Here is a 26484-nt window from a genome sequence, read left to right as displayed (position 1 = left end):
TGTTTATCTCTTTTAAGCCATGGTATTAATGCTTTTTACCAAACAGAAACTTTGATTTGTCACAAAGAAATGACTGAAGGTGGGCACATTGCCAAAACACTAGGCATACAATTTCAAAATAAAACAGAGTGAAGATCTGTTTGAAGATCTATCTGTCATATCTATCATATATGACACCAAACATATGTCAATTTGTGTATATATTAAACCACAACTGTTTCCAAAATTGACAATAAATCAGCATACTAGAATGATTTATGAAGGTGACACTAAGGACTGGAGTAATGGCTGATGGAGTTTCAGCTTTGCCATCACAGGAATAAATTATATTTTATATAATATATTTTACTGTATTAAACTGTTATTTTAAATTTTAATAATATTTCACAATATTACTGTTTTACAGTATTAAAAAAAAAAACATTTTTACTCATCCCAAACTTTTGAACGGAAGTGTACATATATGTTATTTTTTTGGACAGTATTTTATCAGAATATGATTTCGAAGAGTTTTCAGAGAAACCCTGCGCTATTCCACAGCTGACCTGGAGGGGCAGTAACGATCCAAAAGCGCCTCTGACAGAATCCGCACGAAGAAGACCCTGGGCAGTGAAAACAAAAGTCCCCCTGGGTTTATTCTGCTTATGGTCTTGTTATGCCAGCTAAAAAACGACAAAATGATCCCGAAACGGGTAAAAAGAATAAGAAAGAGAAACGAGGTGAACTCGCCGTGATTAATTCGGATTTGAGGGATGAATCTGCCCAGAAAGGCATGAGAGACGCATGGCAGAGGAAAGAGAGCTACACTAATGGTATGTTTGTCCACCCACGTGACACAGTTAGCTTACACGAGTTCCACAGTCTTTTAACTTATACAGTTACTGTCTGCAGAAAAGAGCAGAATCGGTTTGCTTTTTAGAGATGAAGCAAACTGGTCTGTGTATTTGTCATGACAGTGAATCCCTGCTTTCTCTGGTGTGTTCCAGGTAATGTCCACCTGGACTGTGAGCCCTTCCCTCACTGTCAGATCACTCATTTCCTGCAGAGTGAGAGCTTTGTGGAAAGTCTGCAAGCAGAGCTCCTGCAGCTGAATTTCAACAGCAAGTCAAATGATTTGTACAAGTTTCAACAGGTATCCATCATGAATGTATAGGTGTAAATGTAAATATATTATGAAGAGTCATGAATTCTGTTTCTTCTGCAGTCAGATGATCTGAGAGAGAGAAAAGAACATCATATCTCACAAATAAGGTGCGCCAGAGTTCAAATGAGCTTCTGCGTTAAAGTTTCTGTCATTGTTTTGCTCACAGACGTGTTGTTTGTTGGGATCTCAGGTCTGTGATTTTTGGGGAGTTTCGTGTTTGGTTGTCTGAAGTGTTGCAGGTGGACCTGGAGGCGACTGTCGATATATCCTGTGCAAAGTACGAGCATACAGGTGATCCATCTGACCACTTCTCGACCAATCACTGGGGTGTAGACAAGGAGATGCTGTGCAGCTGGTGTACTCTCAGTGGGTTTCTTGATGTCTCTCGCTGCTCTTTGTGCAGATGTTTTGCTGTGTCACGATGATGAGCTGGAGGGACGAAGAGTTGCATTCATCCTCTATCTGGTACCTCCCTGGCAGGTGAAAGATGGAGGGACACTGGACCTCTTCAGCACTGATGGTGTGTGATACAAGAGCATAAATAGTATCAAAATTTGTTTGATTAAGTATAAAATAAGTTAAATTATGCCATTTGAGTCAATATGAAACAGTTGAAACATGATATTCAACAAACAAACATTACAGTTGTATGTAAGATTCTAAGATTATACAATATGTACTAATAAATCATACACAAGGACCATATGCAAATGTATTTAATTGCTGGTTAATTAATTAATTATAATTGTGTATTTTTCACAGAACACTGTCAGCCTGTGAGTGTTGTCAAGTCTCTGCTTCCTTGCTGGAACTCTCTGGTGTTTTTTGAAGTCTCCCCTGTCTCCTTTCATCAGGTAGTTAGAAAAAGTGTTGTTTTAGTATGATTTTTATACTATTGTAGTATTTATTAATATTTTGAATTAGCTTTTATTTGTATGATTTTAGTTATCTTTTCAGTTTTAGTAGTTTTGTTATGTGCTTTTAGCATTTATTAATTTATGCTTTCATTTTTTTTGTTTTAGGCAACATTTCAAATTTTTGCTCGTTTAAGTTTTTCATCTGATTCAGTATTATGTCGGATAAATATGATTTTTAGCAGTTTTAGTTATTCAGTTTTAGTCATCAATTACTCACCTTTATATCATTACAAACCTGACTTTCTTCTGTGGAACACAAAAGAAGAGATTTTCAAGAATATTGGTAACTAATCAGTTTCGGTTCCCGTTGACTTCCATTGTATGAAAAAAAAAAATACAGTGGAAGTCAATGGGAACCAAGTCTGTTTGTTTATAAACAACATTCTTCAAAATATTTTTTTAATGCAAACCCTGGCTTGTATATAGTTATTGTATGTTGGCTTTGTTCTACAATAAAAAAAAAACAACATTCTTCAAAATATCTTCTTTTGTGTCTTTTTAACAATCACAACACTGGTCAGAAGGATTGATTCTCCATTCACTAATGATTTACATCTGTTTTAATGAACTAAACTGAAATCGTGACTCTTAGGTGGCAGAGGTTCTTTCTGAGGAGAAGTCCCGCTTATCGCTGAGTGGTTGGTTTCATGGCCCTTCTCTACCAAGACCCTCACGCTACATTGAACCCCCAGTTCCCCGTCACATTCATATCCCCAGAGATGTAAGTCAAGTTAGCGTGAGAGAAGGTTTTTGGCCTGTATCTTCTCAATCTGAAGCACGGTGTGTTATGTGTTTGTTATAGGAGAGTTTGCTGTTTGAGTGGGTGAATGAGATGTACCTGGATCCTCGCTATCAGGCTCGGGTACAGCAGGAATTTGAAGAGAGTTCTGAGATTTGCTTGCCTAGTTTCTTACAGGTTAGTCATCATCATCATTATTATTAATTACACAAAAATGCTCAGCTATGTTTAATGTACAGTAGTGCACATACATATATACATCAGGGTTTGGCAATTCACCCTATGAGCAAAACACATTTGTACTTTAGAATTGTATATATTAACTGCTAAGTAAACTCTGCCTGAAGATGCTTTTATAAGGCCCTTTTAGTCTGTGCTGTTGTGGAGGTCCATGTATAATTGATGCAAAGGAGAAATTCCTGTAGATGTGAAATTTAGTGACATGTCCCATGCCTACACTAGAGGCATCTAGTCAGAGTAAGTTTTAAATAATTTAGTGTCTAAGTTACTTATTTATGTTTTTGCACATGTAAGAGTCACGTTTGCAGACTCCGTATGTAAGAATATGCTTATATTGTGCTATATGTACAATACCAATAGAGCTCAATTACAACAAATATGCCAAAACATAGTTTTTTTGTATGCATTAACGGTAACACTTTACAATTAAGATCAGTTTGTTAACTTTAGAATTTTTAAATCTAAATTGATGTTAATTTCTTCTATAATATTTTTAAGTCTATTTTCTATGCTATTGATCCATGCATGTTTTATTTATTTTTTAATTGTTTTGACCTCATAATTTATTGAAACGTCTACACTCTGTCCTCCAGAATGACTGATTTCTCTTTAGTGACATACGTTGGACTTCTCCAATCATTAAGTCCAATTAAATCCCGCCTCTTTATTATGACCAAATGCAAGCTTGCATTCAGATCTGCTGGATAGGACACTTAATGCGTTAACTGATGTTAAAGAATTGAACCTTGCCGGAAAGTCTATTTGTTATTACATACTGTATTTCTACACACTTAAAAGTATCTATAATGCTGATATCCTGAATTCTTCCCTATAATTGTCAGGAGGAGAAACTAAGGCAGGTGCGCAGTGCACTGCAGTCATCTGAAATCCAGTGGGAGAGGAAGGGGCCACCCAATAAGAGGTGAGAACCAAGCCACCCGTCTTTTGTTTGATAATATTTCAACTATTAATCTCTTCCTGTATGCACGTTTTGTTTTCTGGTATGTTTCTTGTGATTTGTTTATATGCTCATGTATTAATGGCTGTCACTGTGTTTAGGTGTTATGGCTGTGCAGATATGCAGAGCGTCCCATCTTGTGTACAGGAGTGCTGGGAGCTCCTATCCTCCGAGTCATTCTTCATCCTCTTATCCAACCTGACCGGTCTCCGTCTACACTATCTGTGCAGCGATGAGGATGCGAGCGAGAATGAAGATGGAAAGAGTGAGACAGAAAACGGAGATGGAGAAGGAAATACACAAGCATCAGCATCCAATACTGATGTTGATGCTTCATCAACTGAGAGGAAAGACAAAGGTAATCAGAGTGTGCATTTATTTTTTTTATTTTTATTTTTAAGTTTTTATATCTACAATCATTTTACCTGTGTATTATTACAGGACCTCCTACTTGTGTAGGAAAACTGCGTCGCTGGAAGCATGGCGACTATACATTATTACATGATTCTGTCAAAAGAGAGTATGCATTGGATCTGCAGCTTCACATGGGCTGTGCAGGTATGAAATCTGACATTTACGTTTGCCCTTTTTGCAATTAGTTAATTATTGTGTTCAGTATGATTTAATTTTGACTGAGGGACAAAGGGTTGAAAAAAAGTACAAGAGAATATTAGAGTTAAACATCAGCCTGTTTTTTCTATCAGGGTGGAAGTCAGAGTTTGGGGGATTTACATCCTATATTGCACATGATGAAGATGAGGAGGTAGGTGATCTGTTTGTTTTCATTTAATGATTTATTATAACATATGCAAACACGGCAGACTAGTGCACATTATTTATTTTGTTGACACTGTGTTTTTCCGTAGCTCCTGACAGTATATCCTGAAGATAACTCCCTCGCTCTGGTCTACAGAGACAAAGACACCCTCAAGTTCATCAAGCATATCAATAGTAGCAGCTCCAGCCAACTTTCTTCCCAGAATACCACAGCATTCTATGACTTCTCTTTTAACTACTATGAATGATGAGAGAAAATCAAATGTTTGATTGGCTGGCTGATTGTATGGGAGTACACGAAAGCAGAGTGCATTGGCAATACATTTCATAACATTTTGAGCTTTAGTATACACAAACATAAATACGTTTGAAATATAAGGGCACTTTCATTTTTGAATGTGCAAGTTTCACTCCCAACTACAAAAATTCAGTGTTAAGTGTGATGCTTGAAATAAAATGTAATCATTTGATTGTTAAAAGAGCATTTGTGCTCGGTTGTCAATAAATGTTAATAATTAACTCATGAATATTGACATTTGTGTTCACTTGATGCCCATTGTGTTATACCACAGATCTATAAAAGTGTTAAACACCAAATGAAGTTTGAGAACATCAGTGAAAATGTTTATATTTTAGGTAGTTCAACATCATTATCTACTCACCCTCATTCTAAAACTGTAGGCATATATATATGTAACCTGTATGCATTTCTTTATTCTTCAGAGCATAAAAGAAGAACTTGTTTTTTTTCCCTCTACATATCTAGTACATGTTTGGAATGACATGAGGCTGAGTAATTAATGAGAGAAGTGATTTAAGTGATTTCAATTGAAATATATTTGAAGTTTAATTAACATTTGAGTGAAGTTTAATTAAAAAATGTACATGAATATCAGAACATCTTAGTATTTGGTTTGTCTCTGTTCTGCTGTAGTGACAAGCATTTGAGCTGCATGAACTAAACCTGATGATCACATTCTCCAGCATCATTTGAGAATGATCCAAAGAGCATCCTCCGCTGAAATGGAAACAAGAACATCTGACCATCTCTAAACGGATTTCACATAATCAGTGTCACAAATATAGTTATTTGATTAGACCTAAAAATAGTGCAAGAGCACTTGAGAGCATTACTTTAGTTTAGTGGAGGTCCATGGGTGAGGCTCTTTATGTGTTTTAAGGGTGAATCTGCAGAGATTTGGACAGTTTGTGATGAACGCTGTTATTACTTCTTGCGAGACCACACAATAACAGTGAACCTCTTGGAGCTTGACACACTGCTTTGCTAAGGCTATCAGCTCAGAGTTAAGTTCAGGAGACGGGACTGTCTGCACCTCCAGAACTTCTAGCGTGTTTGCATAACTCTGGCCGACTATCCGAACCTCATCCAACAGCAAAGTCCAAGTGAGCAGCCGAAGACATCGGACAGGGATACTGGGCTGCAGAACCCCTGGAACGTGCAATTCGGGAAGGGTGTGGTCCAGCTCAAGTTCCACCCAGAGACGCGGTTGTCTCAGTTTTAACTCTAACCATATCTGGTCACAGAGAGGCACGGTGTATTTGAGTGAGCGTTCGCAACGGAGCTCTAGTTTCTTTAGTGCTGGTCGTTCTGGCAACATGAGATCTTTAAAGACGTCTTGTGAGAGACTGGCCTGGAAAACTCCAAGAACGCTGAGCGACTGGCAGCATTTCAGCACTTGTCTTAGCGTTTCGGCATTGACGCCACACACCAGAGAGTGATTGTTGATGTAAAGACTTTGCAGAGCAGGGCAAAGCATGGCTACACTCCTGACGAAGGAGTCGCTGAGGGTGAAGGGTACACCCTTTAGGTCAAGCACAGTTAGAGACGATCCGTTGGTCAGTATGTCCACTAAGCCTTGCTGCAGGTCCTGACCAGCATAAAAGAGAGGTGTGTTCCCCACACAACAGATGGAAAGTCCTTCCAGCCGCCCATCACCCCTGGCAACTGCCTTCCTCAGCACCCACAGTGCTGTTTTGCGATTGGCTGGATCGGTCAGACACATTCTCAGTTTCAAATTTCTGACCAGTGGCAGAAGAGCAGAAAATCTGTCAGGGACACTGGTTCCTGACTCGCACCTAGGACAAGAGATAAAATACGTAGTGCTGTCAAATGATTAATTGCATCCAAAATAAATGTTTTTGTTTACATACATATAAATAGACACACATGCATTAATGTTTAAGAAAAATTGTATGTTTATATATTAAATATATTTATATGAATACAAATATATACACAATAAATATACACATTACACACACATTATGTAAACAAAAACTTTTATTTTGGATGCGATTAATTGTTTGACAGCAAGACAGGCATAATTTCTGTTGTTTATTGTTTTGTTACTTTTATGATGAGCATGTATTAAAGTTCATGTGACAAAGTTTTATGACAATATAGTGTATAGCACAAAGTCTTCACTAATGACGTAACATGCTTTTATCAAGGTTCTTAATCGGCACAGAACCTTTGGTCAAATATGGGGCCATGGAAAAGAAGAAGAAAGAAAGAAATCACACAGGAGGTTTCTTTAATGTCTCAAATGTTTCTCCTAGACAGCAATGAAACTGTAATGAGAAATGGAGAGCTAATGGAGATTTTAATTCTCTTGATTCTCAAAGGTTTTCAATCCCCAGAAATCTCACACATTTTCTTCAATCTCAATAATGTCTCCAACTGTGAAATTTGAATATAAATGTAATCAATTATTATTAAACTGTGTTTATGAAGTAGACTTATCTTTGTCATTTAGAGTTATAAAGTCAGTAAATTTATTGCAACTCTGTATGTGCTCTTATTATTTCTCCTGGGAATTTTTAGGAGAAACGTGAGACAACGTTAATACTTGCACGCAGTTTAATTGAAATCTCCATTAAGTCTCCTGAGATGTGAAAGAGCAATATCTAAGTAACAAAATGATCCTCTGGGAGGGTTTCCTTATATCTGACGGATACAAGACAAACCAACAGCTCTTACCTGACTTCAGTATCTTTCCATGAGCTTGGATGTGTCATGATATTAAACCAAGCCTTACAAACAGTAAATGCATTGCATTTGTCCTGTAAAGGCAGGAAGGAAAAAATATGTGCAAGGATCTCTTCTGGAAGATCCATTCCATTCCAAATCAGCCCTTTATCTTCCGTCAGCCGCAGTACGTTAAAATACACTTGAACCCGGTTATCTGATATTATAACCGAAAACCTCTTAATCCAGCACAGTTCGTGATGACTCTGCTGTCTGTATGTCTGTCAGACTTCTGGAAAAAAACATATACGTTCTCAAACTTCAGTACTTCCTCCTGCGTTACGAGTTCCGTTGTTAAACGCAGCGATGAAAACTGATGTGGAGCGTTGAGCCAATCAACATCGAATGAGCGAAACTCTTAACCAATCAGATTGTTGAACATTGCAGTGGGTGTGTCTTAGTAGCCAAGACGGCGCTTCGACACCTCGAAAGTTTCCTTCGTGTAAGTTTGCAGGCCTGTTTAGACTTCCTTATCACTCAGACAAAGTTCACCAAACCGTTGTGTAAGTAATATGTAATATATATAACAAAGCGCAGGTTTCATGTTTGTTATCATGTGAATTGAAGGCAAGCAGTATTGCGTTATGTTAAACGTTTGTTCACGAGATACGTAAAATGTATCAAAAATAAAAGCCACGAGACTTGTGTGAGCGAGCGTGTGTATGTTTTATCCACTGACTTCTTAAGAATATAAAAAGGTAACTTTTTTAAACGTGACGTATCATATTAATTTACCTGTAAACATGTGCATGGCATATTTAACAATCACCAACGTCTGACCCCATTTATTTAGCAGTATCGACCATCAAGCTCACAGCCTTATAAGGAAGTGGTTAGATCCTGAAACACACACAAAATAATGTATTTTTGTGTTGGTCTAATAAAATCTTAAAGGAGTTCTCATTTGCTTTCATAATTTCTTTGTCTGTTTTTTACGTGTAGTAATTATTTGTTCACACTCACAGGATTGAGACAGGAGTTTGATCAGAAGATGGACAGTATAGACACAAAGGTACATTGTGTTTACATTTTTGTCTGTCCAGATGTTGTAAGTGAATTAACATTGTGTGTATGATTTTATCTTCATCTGCAGAGGTTATATGACAGCAACGGCAATGATGGTGCATTTTCAGGGTGTGCTGTACTCTTCTTAGGGTGCAGCAGTCCAGCTCACAACCTTTTATCACTTTACAAAGACGAGCAAGGGAAATTCAGCGTGTTCAAGGTTATTAAACTCACCCTTATAGGTAAGCGTTGATAGAAGTGGCCACAAAGTACATATTAAGTGCACAAAAACTAAAAGAGTATGGTGTTTTAGATATACAGTCTATTTATATGTGTTTGTGTTGCAACTGATACAGTTCTAATTGTCTTTGATCCAGATTCTGTTGGTGGACTGGAAGGGTACGAAATCCTGAAACTGCACGATGCTGATCCTTTCCTTGGGGTGGAACTTAAATTCATGGCCATGCCTCCCTGTCAGCGATTCCTGGAGAGCTATGCGTGTGGTTCGCTTGCTCAGTTTATGTCCCAGCATGCCTCACGCCTTCTTACTCTTCCTGATGGGGTTGTCACGGAAACACAACTCAAAGCAGGGATACATACGTTGGACCAAAGCCTTCAAGATGTAGAGATGTGTCTGGAAAACATACGCCAGTCACAGGTATGTGTGTTTGTTTATACTGATATGACTGCCAGGATAGCTTTATACTGCTCTGTACTTTTATGAGCAGCTGTTTGCACAGGACGTCAGATAACGGAAGTAAATCACAGTTCACTGCTGCTTAACAGAGGCAGTTTTACAATTTTTTTCTGACCTTAAAGTGTACGATGATTCGAATTTAGGCAAAGTTTATATTTAGGCCACAAGGTCATTGGTGTAAATGGTGCTGGGAATTCCCCGAATCAAGAGAGCCTTAGATATTGCTAGCAAGTAATAAGAAATGTTAATTGAGCACGTTCTTGACACATTTTCAGCTCTGAGAAGAAACTACAGGTTCATAGATTAAAGATAAGTTGTTTTCATCACATAAGCATGTTTTGGATAACTGCCTAAATGTCAAGTTTTCTATACAAAATGCGAATGCTGTAACATATGTACTGTTCTGAAACCTGTTTATTCTCCTTTTGTGGTAGATTATATGTGATGTTTGCAAAAACAGTGAAATGTCTGCAAATTTCAAATTATTGCAACAGTATTGTAGTACCAGGTATCAATGGTGTAAAACAACTAAAAAAAAATGCATTTTGGTGGAGTGATTCTCTGCTGTAAATTTTATTTTGGACATTAAGTGGAGATCCAACACAGAAACCAAATAGTACAAACGTAAATAAAATGATCAAACATCGAAATGCATTCTTAACATGATTACAAGAGATAATACAGGCTGAATAGAAAAATGTGCTATTAGACTAATTTGCTTTTTAAATTGATGGTTTAATGCTCTTGGCAGCCAATAATTCACTGCAGTGTGTTTTGAGGATGAGTGGATGTCACACATCTGTCACGCCTGTACATGTTGGCATTTGCTGGCAACTTCTTCAAAGCTTAATTTGTGCTGTAGAGTTAGATGCAGTGACTAGAAGTACTTACTTGACTTGGCATCAACAAGAACAGACATGAGAAGCATTTTTCCTGCCTTTTAAAAGTCAATAGGCCTATTTAGTTTGTATACTTTCTTTATATGATTTCTATGATGGTTGCAATTTTATAATTTGCATTTAACCCATTTTTCCCTGCTGTCTGCAGCCTTGTCAGGACAGAACTATGAATCAGTATTCGTTTTTACTTTTGCAGAATCAGAGATGTAAAAACCATTCTTTAGCTTCCAGTTCCTTTAGGTGCTCTTGTAAGTAAACATTTGGCAAAAATAATTATTCACTAAGGTTTTGTAAAACCTTTTCCTTCCCTATTTTACATTTTTTTGGTGTAAAATCAGGAATGCTTGCTGTCGGACTGAGATTTCAGGAATTATTGCTGATTTAGCTTGAACAAAGAGTGACATGAAGAAGATCTGTTGGGATTCTCATTAATCCTTCACAACCTTCTTATGCCAAAAAAACTATTCAGAACAGATGGCTTCTGACCTCTTGCTATAAAGCCGTCCTTCTCTGTCCTCATTATGGACATTGTGTCTGCAAATGTAGACGTACAGGTGTTATGTGAACCAGTCTGATGTATCAGTCTTGCTCTGATGAAAACAGTGAGAGGATATCTCATTATTGTGAGACTCCCAATGAAATTAACACCATTTGAGTATAATGTTAAAGGGATAGTTCACCCAAAATTTAAATTGACCTATCGGTAAGCCCCTCCCCTCGAACGCAGACTAGCCAATGGCAGTCGAGTATCAGTTGCAGGGGGAGCGGAACTCGGACATCTTTAGGTTTCAGCACCATAGAGAGACATTGGAAGATCCGAAGCTCGCATTGGTTTTATGGGGTTTATGCTTCAAAAATGGAAAAACGATGTGCCAGGGGTACTTGTAACACTGATTCCAGGTATCCTGAGAGGATGGGCAATATCATTTATTTTATTACATTTCCTGAATTCAAACAAAACAGAGCAAAATGTCCCTAAGTATTCACCCCAATACAAATGAAGACAAAAACGTTCATTTTCTGGTTGACATACACTCAAGTTACAATTTTCATCTGCTCAAGCAGAACGTTAATGTTATTGTGCTTTAGCAAGGTATCTCTGGCTAAAACTAGCTAACGTTAGTGAGTCCATGCTAATGTACAAACTTAAATAGCGGACTGTTCTCGCGTCTTGTACAGTGTAGGTCAAAAACACATAAACGAAGGTCTACATTTCAGTGCCTCTCCATATTAAACTGATTAAATGTGCATTAATTTAATCGTACCCTGCGATACATGAACAGTGTTGATCCTCCATGTTGTCATCCACGATCGTGATGACCGACCGTAATATGAGACTTCTCCCGCTTACATTGTGATCTGTAAACCCTCGCTTCGAGTTACCCACTGTATTTATTTTTAAATATTTTATAAATCCCTCCATGGAATATTTAATTCCCATTTGGTGGCCTTCTGTGTCCAAAATTGTGCAAAAACATCGTGGGACAAGGTTTTCACGCTGCAGCTGTCATTGTAAGACAGTGAGCAACTCCCTTTGTTTGTCCGAGGGAGCAACAGTAACTAAGGGGGGGGCGGGGCTTACCGATAAGTCAATTCTGACATTTATTACTCACTCTCGTGTCGTTCCAAACCCGTAAGACTTTCGTCTTAGGAACACAAATTAAGATGTTTTGTTTTCTCGACCTGCTTAGACAGCAATGCAACTACTACGTTCAAGGCCCAGAGGTAGTTAAGACATTGTTAAAATAGTCTATGTGACATCAGTGGTTCAACCTTTGGTACTCTTGTGAATGAGCATCGAAGACTGACACGGAAGAGAAGAAATTGTTAAATAAAATCAGTATTTTTGTTTTCTTTGTGCGCAAAAAGAATTGTCGTAGCTTTATAATATTGCGGCTGAACCACTGATGGACATGGACTATTTTAACGATGCTCTCACTACATTTCTGGGCCTTGAACATGGTAGTTGTATTGCTGTCTATGCAGGGTCAGAAAGCTCTCGGATTTCATCAAAAATATCTTCATTTGCATTTTGAAGATCGAACTAACGACATGAGGGTGAGTAATTCATTTCAGAATTTTAATTTTTGAATGAACTATCCCTTTGAATCTCTTTTTTTAAATGAACAGCTGCCGGTTGTGCCTTACCTTCTATGAATGTAACAGTATAGTTCAGATGTTTTCAAATGAACAGCTGTTTATTTAATGGATGGCTGTTTTGTAGCCTGTGCGTTTGCGAGATGACGAGGTCACACAGTTGGAGCAGCAGCTGCAGAACAGCTTCGGTCCTCCCAGTCAACCGCCGCAGGAGCTGCCCAGGAACTGCTTTCTGTTTCAGAAAAGAGTTTTTGGTGAGTTTTAACTATTTAAATGTATGTGATGATGCAATTTACATTTGTATTTCTATTATCACAGACTAGTTTTCACCTTCAAAATGTTTGATGTTTGTCGTCTCCTTCCCTATGCTCTCAGACGATAGGCCTTTGACTTCAGCAGACCAGCAGCGGTTTGCTGCTCATGTGGGACGGGACTGGAAACGAGTGGGACGGGCTTTACAAAAGAACTGTCGTGCCCTAAAAGGCCCTGCTATCGACAATCTCGCCTATGAGTATGAGAGGGAAGGGCTTTATGAACAGGCCTATCAACTGATTGGACGTTTCATCCAATCAGAAGGCAGGAGTGCCAAACTGAGCCGTCTTATCAGTGCACTAGAGGAGACAAAACTGACAAGCATGGCAGAGATCATGCTGGGCATCCAGCCACGAGATTGAGACTGTACGAGAATGAATGAATGAATGTGTGTGTGTGTGTGTGTGTGTGTGTTCGTTCTTTTTGTACATGTGTGATTGTTTCCAAGATATATAGCTAAATTTGAAGTGTGTGCGCACTCATTTTTGTGAAATGTTTTTTCATCATGACCTTATAATTTCTATCTGTCTCTTACTTGAAATTTCACAATCACCTGTCGTCTGCCCAAAATGACATACATTTTAAATAAAGAGTTTTTCATGCATATTTCATGCATAACTCAAGATTTGTCCTCCACGTTGTCCTGTCTGCGTTTTATCAGGTCAGAAAAAGTTGCATCTCAGAGTCGTTATGTGCATAAGAGCAACAAACTGTAGATGCTAAAAACAGCATCACTTTAACTTCCAGAACTTGAGTGCGTTTTTAAACAGTGAATTGCCCTTCACATTGAAGGGGGCAGTGTTATTGTTAGAAGGCACTTAATGTAGCAGGACTACTGCTACAGCACAGCTAATATGGACTGACTTTTAATCGGCACATTACATGAAATCACTCATACGTTAAAGACAACTGGAAATACAGAGCTTGACACCACTTTAAAAATTAAATTGTGGGGACCAAATTCCTGTTATGCATATTAAGGATATTACTGAACTATAGATTACTTTCATAATAATGTTTCTAAATAAACTGCTTTCTAGTCCAAAAGCTTAATCTGATTATAAAACCGGTCCACTGAGTATAGGTCACCTATATTGATCTAATTTTTTTAAAAGAGACTAGAAAGGATAAATATGACATGAGGCAGTATTAAAGAATCCTAGTTGAATGTATATTGCTTTTAGAAATTCAATCCTGAAATCAATTTTCGGACATTCTATAAATAAACACCAACCCACGTTACTGTAGCATATTACTACCTTTTCCGGTAAGCTGAAACATTTGGAGAAAAGATTGAGGATTTCCTGTTTTGTTTAGTTTTTTTTTTCCTGACGTTTTTCGATCTGAGAAAAAGGTGTGGTGAAATGAATTAGTCAAATAATCAGTTGAAAAAAAAATTTTAAACAGGAAAAATGAAAAAAGTCAACATCTGGATCTGATTGTGTTCTTATACGCTATGAGATGCTATTATTCTTAGAAATTAATTTTAGCTTAATGGTATCTTTTGAGGGCGGTCAGATTAATGAAATGGATGAGGCCTTTCTCCATTAAAGCATTACGCAGACCTGCCATTAAAGTATTACATGGTTAAGAGATCACATTCATTTTAGTTATGGGGATTTAGAAGCTCCTAGTCGTTTTCTAGAGTGAAATCTAACATTTTCATTTATGAAAAACCTGGTGATTAAATACCAGAGAAAATTACTCAACAGTTCCATTGTTACCTGTCCGGTGACATGTTTTGTTAACTTTTATTTAGCAAGAGATGTAAAGTTTTCCTTGATTATTATTCACTAAAATCATCATTATGTAATGATATTTCAACATACTTGTGACGTTAGCGCTTATGAAGGAGGGTCTGTGATTTTGTCTCCACCCTGGTAATAAAGATAAAAGCATGTTAAGCAGGCAATGTGGCTCAATATTGCTCTTTATCTTAGTAAAGTAATCCATCAGAGTGACCTGTGTGTGTGTCGCTGGTGTGTTCAGAAAGTGAAGAGTCCTGTGCAGTTATTGCTGGGCTTGGCATGAAATCAAATCTGAAGTTATGTATTACATTTTCCCCTCCCCTTGGTCACATTTCAAAGAATCGGTCAGATATTTATCTTTACCTAGAAGTATATGCATTTATTTATTTGTATATGTATATTTTTCTGTGCAAACATTGACATTCAGACTGACAACAGAAAGTCAAAAGAGAAACACTAAGTGTGAAATGATTATGCATGTGCATGCATTTATTTTAAAATCTTGAGTGATGACATCCTAAGATCTCCAGAGATTTACACTAGATATTAAAAACTCCTTTTTCAAAGCATCTCACCCATTTAACAGTTGCTGAAGCGCAAACTCTTAAAGCATTATTATGTGTTTCTATCTAAAATCCAGCAGCAGAACATCTGGCTCATATGCCAGCGGTTAGGTATTAGAGAAATCCACAGGAATCTTTTAGAGCTGTAAGATTGGGAGTGTGTAGGGGAGAATATTTGTATTATATATTACTGTATCTGTGCTCCATTACTACAGAGGCTTTTTTTTTTATTTTTAAACCCCTACTAATGTTAAAGATGTTCATGTAACTTGGCTGGTAGAGCACGGCACTTGCAATGCCAAGGACAGGGATTTCATTTCCAAGGGACACACATATTTAAATGTTTACCTTGAATGCACTTTAAGTTGTTTTAAAGCATCTTCCAGTTGCATAAATATGAATGTGATGTTTAAAAGCATCACTGCACAAATGAGATTTGGACATTTTTAAATCTCTTCACACATGTAATAAAATATATAATTACACACAATTGCCACCTGTAATATTGTGTTTATAATAGTTCTGTAAACAAGTTATTGCCAAGAAACTGACTAATTTATGTTGCAGACAAAAATTGGTTTATTTGTATCTTTTCAAACAAAAGAAGCCAACAAATTTAGTTTTTGCATATCGCCAAGCAATGCTCTATGGAATTTTATTTAAGCAAACTTAATAAAAAAAAAGAAGTAATTTCAAGTTTATATCTCAAAATTCTAATTTATAAATTCAAACTTTGTCTCGCAATTGCAATTTTTCCTTTTTTCCTTAATTATGAATTTACATTAAGCAAATGTGATTTTTTTTTCCCTCAGAACTCTTGAGTTTACATCTCGCAATTAAGTCAGAATTGTGAGATATAAACTCAGAATTGCAAAAGGAAAAAGTCAGAATTGTGCTGATTTTGTGAGAAAAGAAATTGAATTTCTATTTTTACTCTGTGGTAGAAATAAGCTTCCATAATGCACAGACTAAAAGCTAAAAGTTGGTCTGGAACAAAGTATGTGAGCGAAAAAAGCAAGAGAAACTGCACTCTTAGCCAATCAAACTAGAGGACTGGAACATTTCCAGCCCTTGTGTGCTAAATATTTGAATTTTAAGAAACAAAAGAAAATCCTGCACACTACCAAAACTGTTTTTGATACTTTTGCAAGTAGGTCTATTGGTAGTGTGCAGAATTTTCTTTTGTTTCTTAGTTTCTTTGTCTTTTTTTCCTGCGCACCTATCTGTTACCTGCAGGTGTGCGATGATGATTGTTAAATCAAACATTTGAATTTTAAGATGTAAAAATTTTGTATTGTATTAAATTATTGAATAAATTGTACGTTCATTTAAACACATTAAAGTGTAAAAAAAAACAAAAAAAAAACGATGAAAATAAAGTGATTAAAAACAATAGTTTGTGTGTGTTGGGGGGATCATATTAAGATTTTCTTTTTATTGAAATAAAAATATTAGGAACATCCAAAAATGGCACCCATATCACAATAGGCTACTGAAACAGCCATCCTGTGGAAGAAGGCTCTTAATACTAAAATAGGCCTGCGATAATACAACAAAACATGAAATAAATTAAAATTAGCAGAATGTGGGACATATCCAATATGTCAACAACCAAATTAAACAACCTCAGAGCTATAGCTATATTTCGGCTGCCATAAACCAGATGTTCGCGAGCCCTGCTCCTCGTGTGACGTCAGCGCGATGAGAGGGGTTTGCCCCTCGCGCATTAGGAGGGAACTACAGGATGAGATGAGCTCGTGCCGCCGCCCAATAGACACCCGCGATCCGGAGCGCGAGCAGGAGCTGCAACCTCCTCCCAATCAAGAGGCCGGAGTGCGAGCCTGTACCTGACCTCAATTCGGAGACGGATGCTTTAGGAACAATCGGCAGACTGAGCAAGCGAGAGAGGAGAGAGTGTGGGACAGAGACGGATATTTGGGATACAGCTGTCGCGCGTCCCGACTCTCGGTCTTGCAATGGGATGCACGTTAAGTGCAGAGGAGCGCGCGGCTCTGGACCGGAGCAAAGCGATCGAGAAAAATCTGAAGGAAGACGGATTAAGCGCAGCCAAAGAAGTCAAATTACTGCTGCTGGGTAAGTCGTGATGTCTCTCTGGCCGCTTTGCAACGAGTGCATTGAATAAGGATGCTGCAGGAGTGGAAGTGTGTGTGTGTGTGTGTGTGTGTGACAGCACTTACACAGCCTGTGTCTTCGCAGGCGGAGGGGAGTCGGGGAAGAGCACCATCGTCAAACAGATGAAGTAAGTGCGGGGTTTTAACATACTCCGTGATTGTGTGCCTTTTCTTTTCGGTTCAGCTATGCTTGTAAACGGTTAAAGGTTGGGATGTGTTTGTGTCGCGCTGTTCAGTGTGTGGTAGTGCTGAAACACAAGCGCACCCCAAGAGACAGCGCTGAGTGAGTGTGTATGTGTGTGTTTGTGTGTGTGAGTGAGTGAGTGTATGTTAGTAGAATGTGTGCAGTGTACCTCGTCGCTGTCTCTGCCGGTTTGGGCTCCAGAGTTCCTTAATGTTTCACGTTTTTGTCATGTGCATTTAATCTGGATTTGTATGTTGTGCCATGTTATGCATTAAGGCCTTGTGTTCATTTTGTCCTCTGACAGTGTGTGCTTGTGAGAGAGTTTGTGTGTGTGTGTGTGTGCGCGCGCGTGCGCGCGCGAGCGAGGCATTAGAATCTTTCTCTGTATTAATCTTAATGGGTGGCTTTTAGTGCCTGATCCCTGCAGTCTCGTTTAGCGTTATCCGCCCATTAAACGGATTTACCAGGACTATGCCACCTAACCTTACATTTTCATAACTATGGTTGCACATACAACAATTTTAAACTCTTATGGCAGTTTTGACTAGCTGTTGTATTATTAAATATCATTTTGCAGATCAAACTCATTTCACTGCACCAGCATCAATGCAGTTTTTGTAATTCAAAGCACCCACAACTATCTCAGACCTAGGATATATTTTAAGGTTTTAAACACACTCTTACTAGTTACACTTTAACTTTTTTATTACTGTTATACAGTTATTGTATAGTTACAGTTTAACTTGTCTTTTAAAATATTAAGGTGACCAACAACTTGGGCTATGCAACCTGTAGAAGCACAAGAATGATTGTTGCATAATCTCCCATCATACTACTTTTGCCTCCACATATTCCAGCCTTATGCATATATGTACACACATAATGTCAGCTCTGTTGTGTTTGAATGGTGCATGTGTTTCTATAATGGCTATTCTCTGTATGCGTCAGGATTATCCACGAAGATGGGTTCTCTGGAGACGACGTAAAGCAGTTTAAACCTGTGGTCTATAGCAACACCATTCAGAGTCTCGCCACCATCTTGCGAGCAATGGAAACTCTTGGTATAGAGTACGCAAACAAGGACAGAATTGTATGTATATCACTTGCACACGCTCTTGTGAACGAACTTTGAGATAATGAAGTGCAAGTGGCAAGTGTGATTTTCTTAAATATTAAAATAAAGTAAAAAAAATTAAATAAAAAAAATTCCTGACACATTCAATCTGTATGTATTATGTTTTATGTATCATTATATGTTTTACCTTTGTATAAACATCTTAATATTTAATAATATAATTGGATTGATACAACAATACAAGGAGGCAGAAAACAACAGGACAGTTTGCCTACTGTTAATGTACCTGTACGCTTGTTTTGCTTTGCAGTGTTCTTTAATGTTTGCATTAGATTTTCCTGGTGATTGAACTCCCCTTGCATTACCCAAATCACACTTCTCAGAGGATGCACCGAGTTACAGTGACACCTAGTGCATTAATTAGAGAATATCATTGTGGTTGCCAGTGCAATGCACATTTAATGGGTGTCATTCTGCACTTATAGGCATTTAACAGGATGTTTGTAACATTTGGCGTGTGTTTATAGGCAGATGCTAAGATGGTATTTGATGTGGTCAGTCGTATGGAAGACACAGAGCCATATTCAACAGAACTGCTGGCTGCCATGATCCATCTGTGGAGTGATGCTGGAACTCAAGCTTGCTTTAACCGCTCACGAGAGTATCAGCTCAACGACTCTGCCCAATAGTGAGTCCCACAGTTATACACACATGAGATGGTACAATGAGCATGTCACTGTCAGGTGTAATGCTACACACCCTATGTATCATTATACATATTTAAAAAATGCACACGGATGTTCTTTGTTTCAGTTACCTAGACTGTTTGCAGCGCATTGGATCTCCAGATTACCTCCCCACTGAACAGGATATTCTTCGAACCCGAGTCAAAACCACTGGCATTGTTGAGACTAATTTTTCCTTCAAGAACCTTAACTTTAGGTATCTACTGAATAGTTATGTTTCTCTTATGTGAGTTAAATGTATTATTTTTTTGGGAATTCAAAAATGAGGATTTTTCCAGGCCTCCTAAAAGCAAGTTATTATACCTTCATCATATCAAACTATATGTCTGCATAAAATATGCAAATATATAGAGCTGAATTATCAACACATATTGTCAAATCACACAGCCCTAAAACTCCTCAGTTTAAATTTAATGACATATTAGTATGACTATATGTTGAAGCTGCTTTGAAACCGTATTTATTGTAAAATGCACAATACAAATCTGACATGATTTAATTAGTTTTTTAATGAATTTAGAAAATGTAAAAAAAAAAAAAAAGCTTATTGGGAATATTTTGTTTAATGAAAAGGCACTCAGATGCTAAATAGCAGGAATAAAAAAAGATCTGCATAATTGTCCTCAAAGTCTATTTTTAAGTAATTGACATAAGGAATTGGAAAATCATTTCTGTTAATTCACTTTATCGGCATGTTAGACGGAGCAAATCTGATATCTTTGGTTGACCTATTTTGTTTCTTAACATGCATTGTGTTTCTTGTGTATGTGCACACATGCATGTACATGGCTTTGCATGTGTCCTGAAAGTGTGTGATGTTTTGTCCCCAGGCTGTTTGATGTGGGGGGACAGAGATCAGAGAGGAAAAAATGGATTCACTGCTTTGAGGATGTGACAGCCATTATCTTCTGTGTGGCAATGAGTGGATATGACCAAATGCTCCATGAAGACGAAACCACGGTGAACTACTACACCTAGACTTACACCTAATCATTTAGACAGCTTGTACACTCACATTACATTTAATGGTAAATTAGTTTAAAAAGCACACTTGTTTATTTCTATCTTTGCATTTGCTATTTGTTCTCTAAAACAATCCTTTGATTGTTAACCTGACGTTGATCTGAATCACCAAAAAGTATATATAAATGTAAAATATACATTAAAAAAATAAAAAATAATAATATATATATTGGGGGTCGGTAATAATGGTAATTTTAGATAACCTTTTGGATGTATTTAATTATAAAACCCTTATATAATCTATAATAACATTAAACTTATTTCATACTGCAATTCTGCACCTGTAATTCTGGCCAAATTAAAGATAAGTTGTGTATGAATTTGCACATGTTATAATGTAAGCATCATTAATGAACCCCTGTTTTTATTTATTTTTTTAAAAACAACAACTGATTGATTAGTGAAATGAAAGAATGATCTAATAAAAAATGAGAATTATTATTGTCTCTAATTAGCCTGTTTAGCAAAGCCTTCAAAACACTTCTTATTTAGTGGTACAGTATTGCATGATTTGTAGATTATATTTAGTAGTTTACACTTTGTAAAAACATTTGCAATTAGTTTTTAAAAGGTAACATGACATTCTTAAGGACTGGCTTACATTTCTTTTCAGGAGCACTTGTGCTCCTACTTAAGAAAAAAAAAAAATAGGAACACCTTTTGATCAATGACAGAAATGAATCTTTCCATTATAAGGTGATATTTGACTCCTTATTTTTTATTTTATTTCTTATCATTGTAATGCCATTTTTCTAACCTTATTAGATGCATGTCATCTTTTGTTCCAAAAAAAATAATTTATAAATGTTTATCAAAAATTAATTAAACAATAAATTCAGTTAAAATGATAAGATATACAATCAGTCGAATTAAACATCAACAATTCATCTTTGCAAGGCACAGAAGAGCACAAATGTGGAATATTTACAGACTTTTTGACAAGACACAGGTGGCATTAATGCATGTCATAATGTCAATGTTAGTAATTATTGGTTATTTTATTATTAATGTTATTAATTAATGAGATTAATGTTTTAAATAGAAAGTTTTGAATATAGAAATGTAAGACAATTTAAATGACTCAATGTATACTTTAAAAATGAAACTGAAACCGCCATTAGGTGGCAGCAAGTCAACTAGTCTTGGTTACTGAATCATTTATTCTATCGATTCGTTCAAACAACTGATTCATTTAGGAACGAAGCAAGTGACTCTCTTTATGAATGGGTCATTGAAAAACTGACTCACTAGATTTGTTAAAAAACGCAGATTCATTCATAAACGAAACACCGCTGTGTTTGAATGGAGATGAGCAGCGGTTCAGCTGTGACTTTGTTTGGAACTATTTTTGTTGACGAAATAGAGCACAATAGACAACAGTGCTCCTAAAATGTAAGTCACTCAATATAAATTTTTGTATAAAATCAAAAATGTATAAAACTGTTAAAATTGATAAAAATCAATATCACATTTGCTAACTCCCTTTAAAATCATTAAAAATTTGTCACCCGTCTTAGTTCATCGCGATCTCACAAACTTGCATTTTAATTAGTGAAGCTCTCTACACTGCACACTGAATTTATTATTTACTTCGTCTCTACACTGTGTTTGTTATAATGAATGACAAACTGCAGTCTGCTTTCACGATCTGTTCTGTGAGGAGCAGGACGCGCACCGATAGAGAAGCATTTCTGTTGGCTGCAGTCTGAAGGTATTGCGGCAAAAGACGACATTGCGCAGCTAACCATATCCCGCTACAGTGGTAAAACTGATGTGTTAGATTTACTTAAAATATATATGCACCATTTTTGCGTCACACTTTTTGAGTAAACCCAACTTGGAACAATTTTACTTTGTTATATGAACTTAAATATTTGAGTTCACTCAACATTCTTTACTTAAAACATGCAACATGATATAATCTTCTAAGTAATTTCAAGTTGTGTTAACTGAACATTTAAACTCATTTATATTAAAAATATAATTAATTGAGTTGAACCAAAATAACATTTTAACTTATTTTAGATCTTCAGCTATTGGTATGCTTATTGCACTGCTACGTTTCACTCAGTCACGGTTTATACAATTTACTTAATGTAGCACTGGGGAAAAAAACATGCTATTAAAGCATGTGGTTCACTTAAAAACATGTAAGTAAGCAAGTAGATAGCTTGTTATACTTTTAAAATAATATTTCCACTCAATATAATTATTACCCAAATGAACACAGAGACCTCAATACCTGGTACACCATACACAATGACGGTAACAATCAGTGAATAGTGTTTGAGTATGAATCAACTCCAGATGTCACAAAACAGTAAGTTACTAAACCTAACAACAAAAGCAACCATAAAATAGTGTAAATACAACTCGAAAAAAGTGAAAAATTTTACCTTTTTAATTATTCATGCCCCAGTGCATGATGGGAAAAACGGGATAACTTAAAGAATCCTTGTAAACATAACAAACAATTCTAAGTAAAATATACTTATAAGTTCAAACTTTAATTTTTACAAACTTAAATTGAGTAATAATACAGAATTTACTTAAATCTTTTAATTATTGCCTGAACTAGATTATTTAATGTAGAAATTACATTTGTTTTTATGTAGTATTTACTTCACCACAAAATCATTTTTCTCAGTGTACGTTTTTAGTCTACATTACGCTACGTTTTATATACAGAACTGGGATTGCTTTCGTAGACTTTTGAATGAATAAAGTATAGAAATTTAATTTCCAATAGAACCTAACTAGTTGGAAGTGAAACACCGTCCCCCCTCGAAATTCACTCCCCGGACTCCGTCCCCCTGCGTCCCCCCCATTTCCTATGGAAGCATATGTGTAGCAAAATTCAATTTGCAATGTAATATGCAAAATGGCAATTTATTTCTGTATTTAAATTTACATTTTCACATACATATGAGAGTGCAATGAGAGTTTCAAAATGCATTCTGAGCCAAAGGTGCAGCAAAAGGGTAGCAAAATGGTGATTTAAATGTCTTTTATTTTTCTTAAATGCATTGACACTTACATATACGAGTATGGCTCAGAATGCATTTTGAAACTCTCATTGCATTTTGCTACAATTATCACGCGGTATTACGATGAAAATGCAATCCCAAGTGTCCTACCCCTAAGTCTAAAAGCATTTAGTAAAAACAGCATTTAAATGATAATTTTGCTACAGTTTTTGCTTGGTCATGTTAAACATATCTAATCAATTTTGGCAATACATTTTTATTTTAATTTTGCAACTTATAAAGCTTTAAAATATGTTTTTAATTTGCATATTAAAACTAGTGTAGAAAATGGCAAATTTAAATTATATAATTGAATTTTCATTTTGCACTAAATGTTGCACATATGTATGGGAAAATGTAAATTTAAATACAGATAATTTTACATATTACATTACAAATTGAATTTTGCTACACATATGCTTCCATAATTTCCAGCCCCTAAACACACGTATGTTTATATGTAGATTTATAATGGTATATATATATATGTGTGTGCATGTGTATGTGTGTGTATATTATAAATTATTTGATGCGTTATAAATTATTATATAATTAAATTTTACACACACACACACATTTATAAAAAATGGTACATATATGTATATTCTAAATTAATACAATAAAATGTAATGTAATATAATATAGATTTAACAAGCTAGCAAAGTTTAAATGCTCATGGCAATTGTGCAGTTTGAAAAAATGTAAATGTGATTGATTTAATATTTTCTCTCTCTTCTCTGCAGAACCGTATGCATGAGTCTTTGATGCTCTTTGACTCTATATGTAACAATAAGTTCTTTGTTGACACGTCCATCATCCTTTTCCTTAATAAGAAGGACCTTTTTGGAGAAAAGATTGTGAAATCTCCACTGACTATCTGCTTCCCAGAATACACAGGTACAAGAGCTATGCACACATGTATATAAAACAAAATGTACCGATATAAAAAAGGCTAAAAAAACCTCAGTCCATCTCTTCATCTTTCCTGTAGGCCCAAATACATTCGAAGCGGCGGCGGGGTATATACAGGTTCAGTTTGAAAGTAAGAATCGCTCCCCTAATAAAGAGATCTACTGTCATCTAACCTGCGCTACAGACACAGGAAACATCCAAGTGGTCTTTGATGCTGTCACTGACATCATCATCGCCAATAACCTGCGTGGTTGTGGCCTCTACTGAGCTCCGACTCCGCTTGTTGCCCTTCCAAATGGTAACAAGGGACTGAACTGACACCCCTGTGACTTTGGCCAAGGCACTCCCTTATTCCATTTCACTCTGTCAATTTTTGTCTTTTGTTCAGAATATTTATCCCTTATTTTCCTTTATAGTTTGTCAGTACATTTTGCTGGAGTAAATAACGTATGGGTGCACATGTATAGTGTAAAGATGAGCGTTTGGCCAGGCATAGATGCTTTAAGCATGAGTGCATGTGTGTGAGTGTAAGTCACAACGAGTGAGAGTGTTTGTCAGGTGATGATAACACACAAAGGTTCTCTGCTGTGTAAGAGACTTCCAAGTGCTGGCATGATCCTAAACTAAAACCATCTCAAAAACCCGGAAGGATCACTGACTCTTGCAGGCTTAAAATCTAAAAATATTGAGTGACTGTGAGCAAGATATATAGTGAATCATTTAGAAGAGCTGAATGTCATTTCAGAAACTGAATGTTGTCCAGGGGCAGCTCTTTAAGCCAAAGTTGTTGGAGACCTGGCATCGCCCCTCTTTGGGACTCTGCTCACTGGCTTCAGGCTGTGACATAAAATGCCTTTCAGCGAATGAAGCCTCTTACAAAGTGTGATGTTGACAACATTCTCACTCAACATGAGCACAAATAGTTCCAAATCTTTTCAGTTGTTTATTTCTGTATAAATTATTCTGTAGTTTATTTATTTATATAACTATAGTGCATGTATTTACATATTTTGTATCGCCCCCACACTTTGTGCACCCTATCAGAGTCGGGCTATGAATACAAACAAACTAGCTTACAGACTTTAGATGGAGAACAGCGTAAATATTAAGACAGTCATTCAGATTCATATATAACTGAATTGCTGAACGAATGAGCTATTGCTTCTTTTTAACTCACTCTCTTTAACTGATGATATAAAGATGTGTGAGAGTGTGTACAGATGCGTGTGCGTGTGTGATGCATGCACACTCTTTATTCAACCATGACCTGTTACTTAACCCAGATTTCTTTTCCTCTTTCTCTGCTGTGGATGGATTTTTTTGTTTGGTGCACTGAATGTCCTCTTTCCTCCCTTGGGGTAATACTGCACTGTAACTGCTGGGTTTAGTCTTCTGACCGACCAATGAAATGTTTACATTAAAAAAGAAAACACTTTAGCACCAACTACTGGCTGTGTCCTGATTTGTCCCTCCTTCAGCATGGTTACTCTAGTTTAACCTGCAGCTATCAAGAACTGGGCTGCGTATAGGATAGTTACATAAATACATAAAATAAGATCAGTGTGAAAGATGAGAATAATGCCAGGCTTTCCTATTATATGTGTCTGATGCCCACATAATACTGAGCGAGATCCCAAGTCCATCCATCAGCGCGCTCACACATATGACGGTCCCACGTGATTGTGACGCACAAACGAGCGATTCCATTTATTTGTACCAGACAGATTTTTCCACGAAAGCATTATACATTCGTTGGAACCAAGGTGCCAAAATGGACCAGTGTGACTGTTCTAAATGTAAGTATATAAACCAAATATATACAATCTAAGTAATTTTAGCACGACAATTCGGTGACTCGCGCACGCATCTCCGGGAAATGTAAGACCATCTGTCTTGTGTTGCAGCTGGATCTTGTAACTGCGGGCAAAACTGCAAATGCACCAACTGCAAGTGCGCACATAGCAAGAAAAGTGAGTCGAATAACTAACACTTTGGGTTATTAAACATCACTTCACCCAGAACTCTGCAGAATGAAATGATTTCCCTCTTTTCGACCCGGTAGGTTGCGGCAGTTGTCCATCTGAATGCAGTAAGGACAAGAAGGGCTGCGAGAGCGCGTGCAAGGACAAGGAGAAATCTTGCGACACACACTGCTGCAAATGAAAGTCTGTGATATGTGCTGTGACACTGTGTTCTACAATAATAAAAAAATATAATTCTATCGTGTATTCCCGCATTTGT

At 36.8% G+C, this 26484-nt stretch overlaps 5 protein-coding genes and 1 long non-coding RNA gene across 8 annotated transcripts; 4 read left to right on the top strand and 2 right to left on the bottom strand.

Annotated features, from left to right (window-relative positions):
* Nucleotides 1-570: 570 nt before the first annotated feature.
* On the top strand, nt 571-5863 carry ogfod1 (2-oxoglutarate and iron-dependent oxygenase domain containing 1). Its single transcript, XM_058782500.1, has 13 exons — nt 571-812; nt 987-1132; nt 1205-1251; nt 1335-1435; nt 1548-1664; nt 1907-1998; nt 2654-2782; nt 2864-2977; nt 3883-3962; nt 4100-4356; nt 4440-4556; nt 4703-4761; nt 4865-5863. Exons 1-13 carry the CDS (start codon nt 656-658, stop codon nt 5021-5023), a joined length of 1575 nt encoding a protein of 524 aa, XP_058638483.1. The 5' UTR covers nt 571-655; the 3' UTR covers nt 5024-5863.
* A 29-nt stretch (nt 5864-5892) lies between these two features.
* fbxl8 (F-box and leucine-rich repeat protein 8) lies at nt 5893-8061 on the bottom strand. Its single transcript, XM_058782501.1, has 2 exons — nt 7777-8061; nt 5893-6872 (listed from the first exon to the last, which is right to left on the bottom strand). Exons 1-2 carry the CDS (start codon nt 7911-7913, stop codon nt 5906-5908), a joined length of 1104 nt encoding a protein of 367 aa, XP_058638484.1. The 5' UTR covers nt 7914-8061; the 3' UTR covers nt 5893-5905.
* Nucleotides 8062-8199: 138 nt separating this feature from the next.
* tradd (tnfrsf1a-associated via death domain) lies at nt 8200-13494 on the top strand. 2 transcript variants are annotated; one of them, XM_058782503.1, is made up of 6 exons: nt 8200-8266; nt 8790-8836; nt 8918-9071; nt 9207-9487; nt 12650-12776; nt 12898-13494. In XM_058782503.1, the coding sequence occupies exons 2-6, from the start codon at nt 8816-8818 to the stop codon at nt 13194-13196; spliced, it is 882 nt and encodes a 293-aa protein (XP_058638486.1). In that variant the 5' UTR covers nt 8200-8266; nt 8790-8815; the 3' UTR covers nt 13197-13494. The 2 variants fall into 2 exon arrangements, with proteins under 2 accessions (XP_058638486.1, XP_058638485.1); XM_058782502.1 differs by having other exon boundaries at nt 8219-8327; nt 12898-13491.
* LOC131544351 (uncharacterized) lies at nt 9498-12989 on the bottom strand. The gene is made up of 3 exons (XR_009272098.1): nt 12853-12989; nt 12574-12754; nt 9498-11015 (listed from the first exon to the last, which is right to left on the bottom strand). It is a non-coding gene; the product is annotated as an uncharacterized LOC131544351 (long non-coding RNA).
* A 3159-nt stretch (nt 13495-16653) lies between the features above and the next one.
* On the top strand, nt 16654-26471 carry gnao1b (guanine nucleotide binding protein (G protein), alpha activating activity polypeptide O, b). Of its 2 annotated transcripts, XM_058782832.1 has the most exons (10): nt 16656-17239; nt 17363-17405; nt 18410-18551; nt 19064-19224; nt 19350-19478; nt 20113-20242; nt 24075-24228; nt 24323-26039; nt 26148-26213; nt 26306-26471. In XM_058782832.1, exons 1-8 carry the CDS (start codon nt 17122-17124, stop codon nt 24508-24510), a joined length of 1065 nt encoding a protein of 354 aa, XP_058638815.1. In that variant the 5' UTR covers nt 16656-17121; the 3' UTR covers nt 24511-26039; nt 26148-26213; nt 26306-26471. The 2 variants fall into 2 exon arrangements, with proteins under 2 accessions (XP_058638816.1, XP_058638815.1); XM_058782833.1 differs by lacking the exon at nt 17363-17405 and having other exon boundaries at nt 16654-17239.
* mtbl (metallothionein-B-like) lies at nt 25907-26471 on the top strand. Its single transcript, XM_058782834.1, has 3 exons — nt 25907-26039; nt 26148-26213; nt 26306-26471. Exons 1-3 carry the CDS (start codon nt 25907-25909, stop codon nt 26404-26406), a joined length of 300 nt encoding a protein of 99 aa, XP_058638817.1. The 3' UTR covers nt 26407-26471.
* Nucleotides 26472-26484: the final 13 nt, after the last annotated feature.

This window comes from Onychostoma macrolepis, chromosome 07 (genome assembly GCF_012432095.1).
Source record: "Onychostoma macrolepis isolate SWU-2019 chromosome 07, ASM1243209v1, whole genome shotgun sequence".
Taxonomy (NCBI): Eukaryota; Metazoa; Chordata; class Actinopteri; order Cypriniformes; family Cyprinidae; genus Onychostoma; species Onychostoma macrolepis.
Note: the sequence above shows the minus strand (reverse complement) of the source record. Positions and strands in the feature narration are given on the sequence as shown.